Source organism: Limulus polyphemus, unplaced genomic scaffold (genome assembly GCF_000517525.1).
Source record: "Limulus polyphemus unplaced genomic scaffold, Limulus_polyphemus-2.1.2 Scaffold36, whole genome shotgun sequence".
In the NCBI taxonomy this organism is placed as follows: domain Eukaryota; kingdom Metazoa; phylum Arthropoda; class Merostomata; order Xiphosura; family Limulidae; genus Limulus; species Limulus polyphemus.
The window spans coordinates 1,353,448-1,366,482 of record NW_013665646.1 but is presented as its reverse complement, the minus strand read 5'-3'; the positions used below and the strand labels follow the sequence as shown (position 1 = coordinate 1,366,482).

Genomic DNA, 13,035 nt, shown 5'->3' with positions numbered 1-13,035 from the left:
GCTTAAGATTAGCTATGATTATAACAGCTTTCCCATGATGATACAATTGCCCAGATTTTCACGCAATGAATGAGCAGTATAACGGCTTAGGCACCACGTAATCTAGAGTAGTTCTATTTTCTGATACAAATTTTGATTAGTGGTATTATTTATTTCAAAACACTATTAACTCACTGTTAGGGTGTGGTCAGAACGACTCGCATCGATCAAGTCGATATTCCAACTTAGATAGTGCTGCTATCTAGCTGATATTTTCTGTACTATATCAATCAGTTCTTGAGGGTTGAACAGAATGGATGTTTTGCTGCTGCTCTCTTGCTATAGTTTGTTTGACGTTTATGGGACTTTCTGGCCTCACCGTATTATAAAGATAACATTTTGAAGCTTATTATACATCGGTCATTTTGACCCAAGCTATCACTTACGATACAAATATTCTATCCTACTAGTTGAGCGCTAAAATATTATTTGCCCCGTTTGGGCAAATATATGCTAGATTGGAGTGTTTTTGTTTGTTTGTGACATTAAAAAGAAACTAAACCAGATCTGGAAATAATTTATTTTGTTCATTGTAGGGGAACATTGGAATAATTAAATGGCATATGATAGTGTTTTTAAGTATTATCAACTAGTAGGCCTAATATTTATGTGAAAATCACATGTATTGGATTGTATATTTTTGTTTTGCAATCTAATGTAGTTTTTTTTTTTTTAGAAATACTAGACTTATTGTTTTCCAATGTTTTTCAGCTTTTGATATTCAAACTTAAGATTAAGTTGTTAATTGTGATGTAGCGAATACTTGGCCTTTAGGGTAACCCTTATTCGACCTAACAAATCTGAAATTATACTTAAAAGGAGAAAGACTGTGCAAGTTTTATTGTCTTGATATTTTTACATGTTCCACAGTAATTCCTGTACGCTGAATCCGAATATGATATCCATTTTTCACAAAACGTCATAACATAATACTTGAAAGAAAGACCACAGCATGTAGTTTTGAAACTACAAGACACAGATTTAAAAACATTAGGATGAATGAGGATGCATATTCGTTTGACATAAATGTTCTCCCGTTTTCTTCAGTTTGTTTGTATTTTAGTTAACAAACATAATAATAAAATATGTTCATTGTGGTAAACAAAATAATAATTTGATCTAAGTAATTATTTTTTCTCTTCCCGATTTGTAAAAAATCCTTAAGTGATAGAAAAAATGAATATTATTTTTGAAATCTGCCTAGATGAATTATGGAAAATCCGTTATTAAAACCAAAGAACTTTTATGAAGTTTAAATTCGCAGGACTGTGTTAGTGTAGTTTTTCAGTTTTAATCTACTAAATCAGTTTAGAAAACAATCAATCATTGTGACTATTTCTACTTGTAACAAAAAGCGTCAGTTATAAAGTAGAAAAACAGAAGCAAAAATTAACAAAATGGGCACCAAAAACAAGTATGACAAATTAAGAAAAATATAAAAGGCTTCCACAATAATTTTGCATTCAAACTACCTTTTGATTTATATCGTTTGCTTTTTTATAAAATGTATATGCCATCTTTTTTCTAAGATTCAAAAGGATCAGTTTACCTGAAACACTGGTCATGTTATGAAATCTACAGTAATTTCGGAGTGAAACACCAATATATTGGATTTCACTTGCATAATATATTATGCCCCCACAAGCAAAATTTTTTGTTTTATGTACATTAAATATGCATATTTTTGTTTTGTTTAAAACATTAACCCATTGACCGCTGATTCGCAAGTTGAATGCCAGTGTGCTATACACAGTGTACGTTTTGCAAAAATTCCATGCACGTTTAGAGCAGCTGCAGTCATTGGTTAAACAAGATTTTAAAAGCTTGTTGGTTCTTCACTGTAATGAAGAATAACCTTGAAATGAAAGGAGAACCTATTACAAATGTGCTACATTTTCACATCACAGTCAATTTTATTAGAAAATGATTGTAATTACAATCTATAGAACATGACAGGTATCCTCAGATTAAAATTACCTAAAGAGCCATTTGCAACACAAACACACAGAACTCAATGAGTATGCTCCCACATCAACATTGATACTTTTGTTCAGTTAAAGGATAATGTTAAGAAGAGGTGGTAACTTTTAGATGTAATGCCAATTACTGGTCATGTGTCCTTTATGTCACTTATTTTTCTGAATATGTGTAGCACAGTTTACAAGCCATTGTCATCTGTTTACAGTTCATGCTTCTACTCATTCGGTGGTAGAAAAGTTGGTAAAACCAGGTGATATGAGAAAACTGTTGACTACCAATATATGAATTGTACGTTTTTGCAAAGTTCATTGAATAAAACTTAAGTGTTTAAGGTAGTGTAAACACGTTCAAAGAAATAACACTGTACAGCAGACCCTGAGAGTATAGATAGAAAAGTTAATATGTTAAGGAATTATATGATCCAAAGAATATACTTTCCGTTGATCTTTATATGCCTGTACCTGTTAGTTCTATCTTTCCAAAATGTATAATGTAGGATTATCACCAATGACTCACATAGAGAAGATTTCATTTATAGGTTAGTATGAAACACAGCTCCGGCATCACTCGTTCTAGAGTCCATAAATTTTCCTGATTCAGTACAGTGATTATTTTAACGTTTTCATCATAACTTTGATTGTTTTGAAAATTATTTCACTAACATCCATTTAACTAAAATTTATTTCCGTTTTCAACATTCACTTTTGATGTTTACAAACACCTCATAATAAGCAATATGGAATGTGGGCAACAGACTTTCTACCTTCACCCAAAATTATCTGAATGAGGAAAATGATTTCTACATTATCTCAAACTTTTTTTTCCCCAAAAAATTATAACTCTCTATCAATCTAGTAAAGTGAATAAAATTTACTATAAAGAAATATTAGACAGTATATTTTCCATGATAAAAAAGTAAAAGTACTGAAGACTGGTTAAAATGGAGGAATGACTTTCATTTCTGTACCAAAATTTCTGACACTGAACATTATGTGATTGAAATCAACAGACTGGAAAGATTTTGGAGTGGTGATGGCACGAGTCCTCAAGAACCTTTAAACAACATAATGGCTGCCCTGTAATCAAGATCTTTGTGCATTGCTTTATTATTTTAATAATATAATTCTACCAAGTCTCAAAATTAAATACTGACATAAAACATTCTCCTTAACTACAAAAAAAAATCAACATACACACATAACCACTCAAAATTTCAATTTTTATGGTAATGTGAAAGCATGCCCTGTTCACTTATTTTTCTAAGTATATGGCACAATTTTCACATTATTATCAGCTGTCATAGTTGCTGCAAATCACCAAAACTAAGTAGCAATTGGACCACTTACCTTAAATATAATATTTTTCAAACCTCTTAACACACATTACATGTTCAACTTACCAAGTTCATACATACATGTAATTATTGTTCATGTTTAGTCTTTGAATACATGTATTTTATATATATATATACATGAATGACAAAACTTGCCACTTCACTATTATTATATTTGGGAAATAATAATACAAATATAATTAAGTCTTTATAAACATTTTCATATAATAGTCTGTTGTTAACAGCAAAAATGGCTGTTTACTGTCTAGTAATTTACTGACTTTTGTTTCTGCATAAAAAAATTGAATTGAATGATACATTTCACATTACCAAGATTCTAGAACTTTAACTATGAATCCTATGACAAAGTAACTAGTACATAATATTGTCTTAAAAATAATCACAATCCTCAACAATTATATTATTTGTTTGTTTGTTTATTTTATAGCAAAGCCACAGTGAGCTATCTGCTATGTCCACCACAGGGAGTCAAAACCCTGGATTGCAGTGTTGCAAGTCCGTAGACTTACTGCTGTCAACAATTGTAAAATAATCTCAATCATTTTGAAGGCACATATAAATCATCAATGACAACCTAATTATAACAATCTATTCTCTTGAAGATTAAAATAATGGCATAAACAAAAATTAAGGAAATTTCAAATATGTTTCTGTCATCCAATTTTAATCAGCAGGTTTAAAACCTGTTCGGTTACAAAGATTGTGACCCGTGCTGCCATCTGATGATCTAGTCATACACTTGAAGATTGTCAATTTTGTATGGTTCACTTTCTTGATCTAGCTCCTCATTAACTCACAATTATACACTTTGTTGCCCTGTTGTGTTTCATGTGCTTGACTTAAGTGTAAAGCTAGAGCCTTAAACATGTTTTATTCTGAAATAGATAGGTGAATGCAGAGAAGCTACCTTAAAATGCAAGTCTCCATTGGTAAGAAACTGAAAAGTCACAGAAATAACATATTCACTAATATATTAAGCATAAATATAGAGTCCAATCTATCATTTGATTCACCACTTGTCACTGAGTAATACCAGTTTCTATGACTTCCACCCTAACCCTGGGCAAGAGCAAATGGTGATGGACTATATTACGTATGTTTATAACTAAAGGTTTACTGTGGTGAGTAAAAGACCAGACACATAAAGTGTTGACTTTACAGGATGACTATATTTTCTTCAATATCTGAATAATTATAGCAAACTACAAAGGCCAAAAAATACATATCCTAGTTAAATATTATGGGAAAAGTAATAATCATTTGGCCAGAAGTAAAATAATTCCACACTACTTTAACAACACTGTCAAATTTGACATACTGGACTTTATACGTTCAAGAAGAACTGAAATGGTGTTTTATAACAGGCTTCATAACATTGTTAAAGAATTGATATATATATATATATATTGTTTTTACAATGGGTTTCAGGTTACTACTCAGAAACCCATAAACTGTTTTTACAATATGCCTCATTTTGTCATTGGAAAAAACTGTTTTACAGCGGACTTCATATTAACATCTAGGAATTAATACACTGTATTACAGCAGACTTGGTGTTCATTTTCAGAAGCTGAAAACTGTTTTATAAAGAGCTTCCTATTATCACCCAAGAACCGATACATTCTTTTCCAGTGGACTTCATATTAATATCTAGGAACTAATACATTGTTTTACAATATACTTTGTGTTATTATTTTAGAACAGAAAAAAAACTGATGCAATTTATGTTATTACTAAAAAAAAATTGAACAAGTTTTTACTATGAGCTTCATATTAACATCCAGGAAATAATACACCAGTTTATAATATGGTTGATTTTAAAAGTTTTATGATGGTAACTTTTTACTTCTATGTAGCTTTCTTATTCAAAAACCACATTAAACAACTAAACGTACATGTTACGGATATACCAAACCAGCAAATCATAATTTAACCTCACATGATTGGATACTCGTAACACTATCATTTTTTTACAAACTAAGGTAATAAGGAATTTGACTTACATAAAAACAAGAAAGAAAATGGAAGACATACATTATAGCCAAAATAAAATAAATCAAGATGTGATGATGTTTGAAAAATTTGCTTTATAAAGTCTTCTTCTTACGTACACGTTTTAAATTATACTGGAACATCATCCACAAGAGTTTGGATCTTTCTTTCCATCTGAACACGTATCTTCGTTTTCCCCAGGCTTTATAACCTCTGACTCACCAGTATTATAAGAAGTGTGTGACGATGAATTCAGACTAGTTCTTTCGTCAGCTGGTGGTGGTGGTGCGGGCATTGAGATTGGAGCTTGTTGGCTTATTGTAGGTTGAGTTACACAAGGTTTACATTCCTCTTCTTCATTGTCAAGATTTTCGTCCTATTGTAATAAAAACCATAGTTTTTAGAAATTTATATGCTTCAATACACTTGCAGCATTTATTACATCTTCGTGACCTACAGGTAACTTTACATAAAAGTTAATACCCTACACGACACTAGCTCTGTCAGAATATAAAATTGTAAATTATTAACAAGTAATACAATTTGCAATATATTCTGCTGCTCATTTTATAAAATCATAAACATATTAACCAAACAATTTATTCAAAATAACAAAATACTAACTGCTGTCCCATACCTTTTTTTTAGAAATAAAATTGTAAACAATCTTGTATTTCACTTATCCTGTTAAACTTTAACAGTAGAACTGTTTAGTTTTAATTATCTTATTGCTGTTGACAATAAACATTTTATTGAATATAAACATGCTACTTGTAAGATAAGAGACAAACTGATTTGTTCCTCAACATTTAGTTAAATTCCATATACATTAATCTTTTAGATTTCATAAAGCAGTGAAAGAAAAAACTGTTCTTAATTTACAGAGTACACTAAAATATCAATCATATACACTGATAAAAAAAAAGGAAGGTAAAGGAAAAAAATTACACTACTAACAGATAATATATGATCAAGTCAATAAAACATTTAGGCATTTCACTCTTCCAATGTACTCGTTGCACCTACTTTATTCTGAAAAATTGGAAATTGTCTAGAAAAGAAACAAGATTCCTCTCCTTTGCAAACATGGTTTATTTGTTAATTCATACATCCCCCCCCCTATCATTTCCAAACAATATCACAAACTGATACTAAGTGAAATTTTGTGTAACTTAAAGTTTCTTGTTACCATTTTATTTTGTTAAGATAAACTCTTTTATATGCAAAGTAACATGGATGGTGCTCTGAGTACAAATATTGGCCATGACACATAAGTCAAAGTTTTGAGTTTTGTTTTCCACTACTTTCAATTAAAAACCCATCACAAGTAAATGTATTTGCATATGTGTGGCTGTCAAAGTCAAATCCCTCCCACACCAAGTTTATAATATAGAAATTATAAAACAATGTCATAATTTAACTTCATTTCATGTAACACATTACCACCAATTAAAAAAGAGAAGTCTATCCTTTAATTAGTCCTTTAAAATGATGCATTTTAGTAACAAGTTTTAGGACATTTTCGACTTGCTTAAAAATGCATTTAGATCTCTTTAAATACTGAATTTTAACACCCCAATACCTATGACTGTCAACCTTACATCAGTTATTTCGGCTAATAGCTGAAGAAATATGATGTTACTTAAAGTCTCATCAGTTCCAGTAAGATGTAAGAAAAGTTCAATAGTTATCAAACATAGTTTGCTACACACACAAGCCTAGGTAAACAGAGAAGGCCTGGATGAAATTTAACATTATAGTAAATTTTAGTGAGTTTTTTATGTAATTGAAGACATGAGCATTTTCAATGGATACATAAACAACTGTAGCATATAAAAATAATAATGTGGTTATTTAACAAGTGTATTAGTTTATATGATGTATATCTTTTGTATCATAAAACACGTGTATTATTCACGTAATAATGTTATTTTTCTAAGAGCTCATTTCAAACTAACAGAGCTTACTTATACCTCCAAAGTGATCATTGATTATAGAAGAATGAAAAAAAATTATACAAATAAAAATCAAATGTAAAAGACAGTTAGAGTTTGTATGGCTCACCTTTTTGTCTGCTGAAACAGACAGCATCCCACCACCAGAAGCACCATCAACAAAATCCTTCTAAACACAGATAAAAAAAGCAGAGCAGTGGCAAAAAGAGCAACACACAAACATGCACACAGTAAAGCAAAGATTTCTACTGACACAAGCACTTATTTTAGAATTTTCCAGCAGCTAGACTAAACTTTCAAATGAGTAAACAAGTTTACATTTTAACATCAACATGGACTAGACGAGAATTCCATAAACTATAATACAGCTAATTCCACACACGTTTAATGTTTTTATATTTATTTTGCATACTTTCAGGGTGTTATGCTTTGTTTTAGTATATTTTTTTTTCTGCAGTCAGCAAACTTGACTTGCTTCGTATACATTAGCAGCTTACCAATTGAAGCACTGCATCACGTAGTATTTCCATGTCTATATCACTAATCTAAAACACTTAAACCAAATTTATTTTTTATGATTAACTATATTTATGTCTTAGTTGTAATAAGCTGTAAAATAAAACATTAAGTAATTGCTACTAAATCTTCATTCGTGTCTTCATATTTCTACATAAGAACATTCAAACAAATAATGCTAAATATTAAAGAATGACCCATTGCCATGCCAACAGAACTTGTACTTAATGTCAATACACCCCCACCCCCTTTTTTTTTTATAGACGACTTTGAAATTTTCACTTATGGTTGTAATGATTACAAACTGTTGATAAAAGAAAGTTTACATATTATGAACGAAAACCCAAACTTTAAAAGAAAAAAACCACTCTTCCCCTTGAATGAACATTTTTTTTTTTATTTCCTAACATAATTTTATTGTATTTTAATGATGTTAATGCACCATATTGAAGATTGTTCTTTTGATTATTCTCGTAGATTTGCTGATGATGGATTTCTTTGTTTGTTTTTCGAACTTCATGCAAAGCTACACGAGAGCTATCTGTGCTAGCCGTCCCTAATTTAGCAGTGAAAGACTAGAGGGAAAACAGCAAGTCATCACCACCACCCACTGCCAACTCTTGAGCTTCTCTTTTACCAACAAATAGTGGGATTGACCATAACATTATAATGCTCCCATGGCTGAAAGGGCGAGCATGTTTGGTGAGACGGGGAATCTAATCCGTTACCCTCAGATTACAAGTTAAGTGCCCTAACCACCTCGCTATGCCGGACTGTTTGCTGATGATGGAATATGTATAATTTAGAAACGTTCAAACTATTACGGATGTTTACAATTGTTGCTTTGGCTCTACTACTCATTATCATACTTTGTTTTCCACCAAATGAATCAACTGGCAGTATGGATATGACACTTCACTTCTCTTTGAGACTGTTGAAAAACTGCATAAAGGAATTGGGAATAATCAACCTTGATATTTGATTTCTTACTGCCTGCAACCAGTGTCACTTTACCCCAAAGTTCCCGAATTTTAAAATCACAGAATCACCAGATTTGTGACTTGTTTTCAATCTCTCTAGTTTTAAGATGAAACTACCGTTTTCAACGCGTGAATTTTACACGTTTACCTCCAGATCATCGATATTATCAGCTTCATCTGGAACATTTGGTTTACACTTCCCACAGCAACAATTACAACAACAGCAACAGCAGCAGCATGTGATGAGTCCACAACAGAATAAGAAAGCCTGTGTAAGAAATTAATAACCATGAAAGAACAATCTGTAATACAAACAACTATATAAATAGCCTATACTTTAAATCTATTAAGTGAGTTCAAGAAATATTCTCACAGTTTTAACTTCTAGTGCTCACACAACTTTTATGAAATAAAAATAATTTAAATTAAAAAGGTTAGAATAAATGGCAGTAAAATATTATACATTAAAGTATTTACACGTTAATAAAACGTATCCGTATGCACAGCTGTGTAACAAAACATGTCATAAAACAATGTTTACATTTTAAAAATTGCCTATTCAGGAAGTTTTGAAACTCATGGTACACTCAGATACGCAAACAAAATATTTTCAAACCAAATATGTACAAAACATAATACGTGTAGTTATAGAGGACTTGGAGAACCTGACTCATCATTGTTTGTGCCGACTACTTATAAACATACATGACATACTCTCCCAACAACTTTATGTCATGTCTGTTTACATATTCTATTTCTATTATTCATAAAATGCATGATGCACTTTGATACACCTCTTATACGTCATGTACTTGATACACATCTTGCACATGATGTACTTTAATGCATATTCTTCACATGATGTGTTTGAGTAATTGGATGACTTCCTCACACCAAAATTGTATTTCTAAGTTTAAAAGTTTTTTTGTTTTTGTTATTATTATTATTATATCAGATTGATCACTGTTTTTTTGTTCTTTTTCTCCCAAGGAAGAGAGAAATGGTCTGTTTAAAACTGGTATAAATACATGAATAAGTGAACATCTCGTTTAAAAGGCAAGATCAATGGTTCAATCAAGTAAGAAAACAAGTCAGCGCTTGTCTCCATCTTGCTGAATGGTTTCGGGTCCTTCCATACTTCATAAAGTCAATCATGCTTGGGTTTTTTTTTCTGTTCAAGTGAAAGTTTTGCCTTTAATATCTATAAACTTGGAGTGGGGTAAAGAGAGATTGCTTGTTCTCTGAGCACCCCTGGTTTATATATTAAGCTTAAATACTTCCCAAGAAGACAGGATTTGGCTGGAAAATGTTACAAACTGGTATGAACAGTCTCAAACTTTGATGATCATCCAAAACTTATTTTCAAATTAACTTTAAATGTGAGGGATTAAAGGAATATATTACACACGACTTTTAACCACATTTCAGCTGCAAGAAATGCATTAAAGTATACTAATATACATACAAACAGTTCCCATAATTTCAGCAGAAAAAAATTCAAGAATAATTTCCAAATTTTTTAAAAATATTTACAATTTTAAGAATTTAGGTTTTAGCATCCATAGATTTAACAATTTAAAATTTTTTCAAAATAAAAACGTTTCAACCAATGATTTTCTAACCCTTATCCTCCCATGTTTTAATATGGTTTTTGGTAAGTATTGTCAAGCAGTTTTTCACACATGCTCTTCAATGTACATTAATCCCAGGAAAGGAGAAAAATTTATACATTTAACATTTTCAAACTTCTTATGACCAAATAATTTGCCAAAATAAGTATCTGAATTGTCTAGCTTTTTTGCCATTTCAAACATAAGTTAAGAATCATCTTGAAACCATAATCACATAGTGTTCATGTGCTTTCTTTGACATATTTGTGCCATGCCAAGTTATGTTTATAGCCTAAACAACTGTGAAAGCTTTAGTCATGAACATTACGGATTAAACAAAGCATGAATGACATGTAGTCAACTTTGTAAAAATTTTGTTTTGGCATATGTTTACTTGACTTATGGCAATATGTTTTTAGATGATCCCTATATTATGCTTTAATTTTCCCAACTAGTCTCCAGACCAATGATATCACAGCAAATGTCTGTGCTCCAGAAGCACTGACAATGAAAGTGCTCTCAACCTGTCTATCATAATATTGAGGCCAGACTATCAAAATATCACTGCTAAATACAATTGACACTACAATAATCGATGCCCTACCATTCTAGAAATACTTGTGTAAAGTCGGCCTTGGTGGTGAATTGAGAATATACCAACATCTAATTATGGCATAGTCCCTGTTGTATGGCACTTTATGATTTGATCAGGTTGTACATTGGTTGATGGCACATATCATGCAACCTCTCAAAGTTACAAAATGTTGCAAACTAAAGTTAAATGATGTTTAGGTCCTAGGCAAACAAAGAGTAGATGAAATGACCTCAGTAACCAAAGGAACACAATACTGCAGATGCTTGGATTCTCAAAAATTCTGTTTACCCAAATCCTATGTAGATTTCCAGAATTTTGAAAAAAAAATTCTGAAATATCTCAAAAGCCTGGAAAAACAGTTAAATGGAATTCCTGAATATTTCCCTATTTTAAGAACCATACAGAAAGTATATTTTTATGTAATGCCCTGATATTCAGATGCTACAAAGAAACAAACTAGTATCAAAGGTTTTCCTGCTTGTTCATACCGAACGATATTTCTATACTCACCTTGCACCAACCACTTGTTAGCAAGAAGTACATTTTCACATTTTCAGTTCCAAAATGATCAGCAATGTATAGGCCTACAGATCCATATGAATCATATATTTCTCTTTTTTCTGGATCAGACAAGATTGTATTAGCCCAGTTGATTTCTTTGAACTAGCAATGAGGAAAATAACCTTGAATGCATAAAATGTACTATAGTCTTGTATATCACACTGTCTGTGGAAATGAAATCAGGTTTATCATAATATGCTTAACACCTTCGAGATTTTTCTTGAAGGGCAGAATCAAATCACCTTAATGATAGCCTAAAGGTTATAACAAAAACACTAAAAACATGATAAACTATAAAAAAGTGTTTCACATAATTGAGAATGCAAGTTATTTCTTAATTTTCATGAAAATATTTCACAAAAACATTTTGTGAAGTTTTCATACCATGTTTTTATTAGAACAAAGTGAAAACTGTTCAATATGACCCAGGGGTGAAATTCTCAAAAAAAAAAAAAGTAGAGGTACTCAGCTGGGTGAAGTGGACCTGTTTTTTTGTTTCTTAATCTATCTGTAAACATAAAAAATGACAATTTGAGTGTCAATTAATAAATGTTTTCTGATGGAACAATGGAATGCAGGCACATCCAAAAAAGTAGCTTAAATAAGTCCCAGTACTAGTACTGCCTTAAAAAATAAGTTCCGGTACTCAGTACCAGTGAATATTGGCAGCATTTTACCCCTGATATGATCATAGTCAAAAATTAAAATCAAAATCCAGCACTGTTGTTAACTTCCTTGTAAGCTAAAAAGAAAGTTTTCAATATATTATAAACATCATAAATAATATTCAACGTTAAAATTGGTACACAATTAAAAACAATTTATTTAGGCCTATCTATGGCTTTCATTGTCTGCATTTTATAGTTATGTTAATAGAGGGTTGAAGATATGTACTAACCAAAAGGATTTAAAAACGAATTGTTATTAATTAAATATATAGCAGTCAAAAGAGGTTTTAACCCAAATATTATAGATAGGGCAGTTAAGAAATTCACTAATGCTATAATAATTGATCAAATTAGTACTTTACAACCTAGTTATGAAAAAATTAAAAAGGCTTAATTTTACCATATGTCCGAGGTTTAACTACTAGTTTATTTAAAGTGTTTAAAAAACAACAGATATTCTACCCTATATTTAAACCAATAAATAAGATGAATGAAATGTTTGGTACTACATAAGACGAAATACAGTTAACTGAAAAAACTGGAATATCTAAATAGAATGTGAAAGTATTTATATTGGCCAGACAAAACGTAATTTAAAATACCATTTAAATGAGCATAAGGGATATGTAAAAAAATAAAAAAACTGAAAATTCATCCATAGTAGAACATGTACAGGAAACACAACACACAATATTGTGAGAAAAAACTGTAATATTAGCTCAACCAAAAAGTATAATAGGTAATATTCGTGAATCCTTAGAAATAATAAAACATAAAAAAGATCA

General features: G+C 30.8%; 1 protein-coding gene across 6 annotated transcripts in view; it reads right to left on the bottom strand.

The window, feature by feature from the left end:
* Positions 1-1,928: 1,928 nt before the first annotated feature.
* LOC106461028 (dnaJ homolog subfamily C member 5-like) overlaps positions 1,929-13,035 on the bottom strand; it is a 23,323-nt gene continuing 12,216 nt past the window's right edge. For 4 of the 6 annotated variants that reach the window (XM_013920811.2, XM_022388095.1, XM_022388080.1 and 1 more), the window contains exons 5-8: positions 11,532-11,684; positions 8,965-9,084; positions 7,430-7,489; positions 5,441-5,741 (exon numbers count right to left, since the gene is read on the bottom strand). In XM_013920811.2, coding sequence (XP_013776265.1) covers positions 5,508-5,741; positions 7,430-7,489; positions 8,965-9,084; positions 11,532-11,684 — 567 coding nt within the window. In that variant the 3' untranslated portion in view covers positions 5,441-5,507. Of the gene's footprint in view, positions 3,096-5,440; positions 5,742-7,429; positions 7,490-8,964; positions 9,085-11,531; positions 11,685-13,035 lie in introns of those variants that run through there. The other 2 variants (XM_022388098.1, XM_022388103.1) reach the window with 2 other exon arrangements.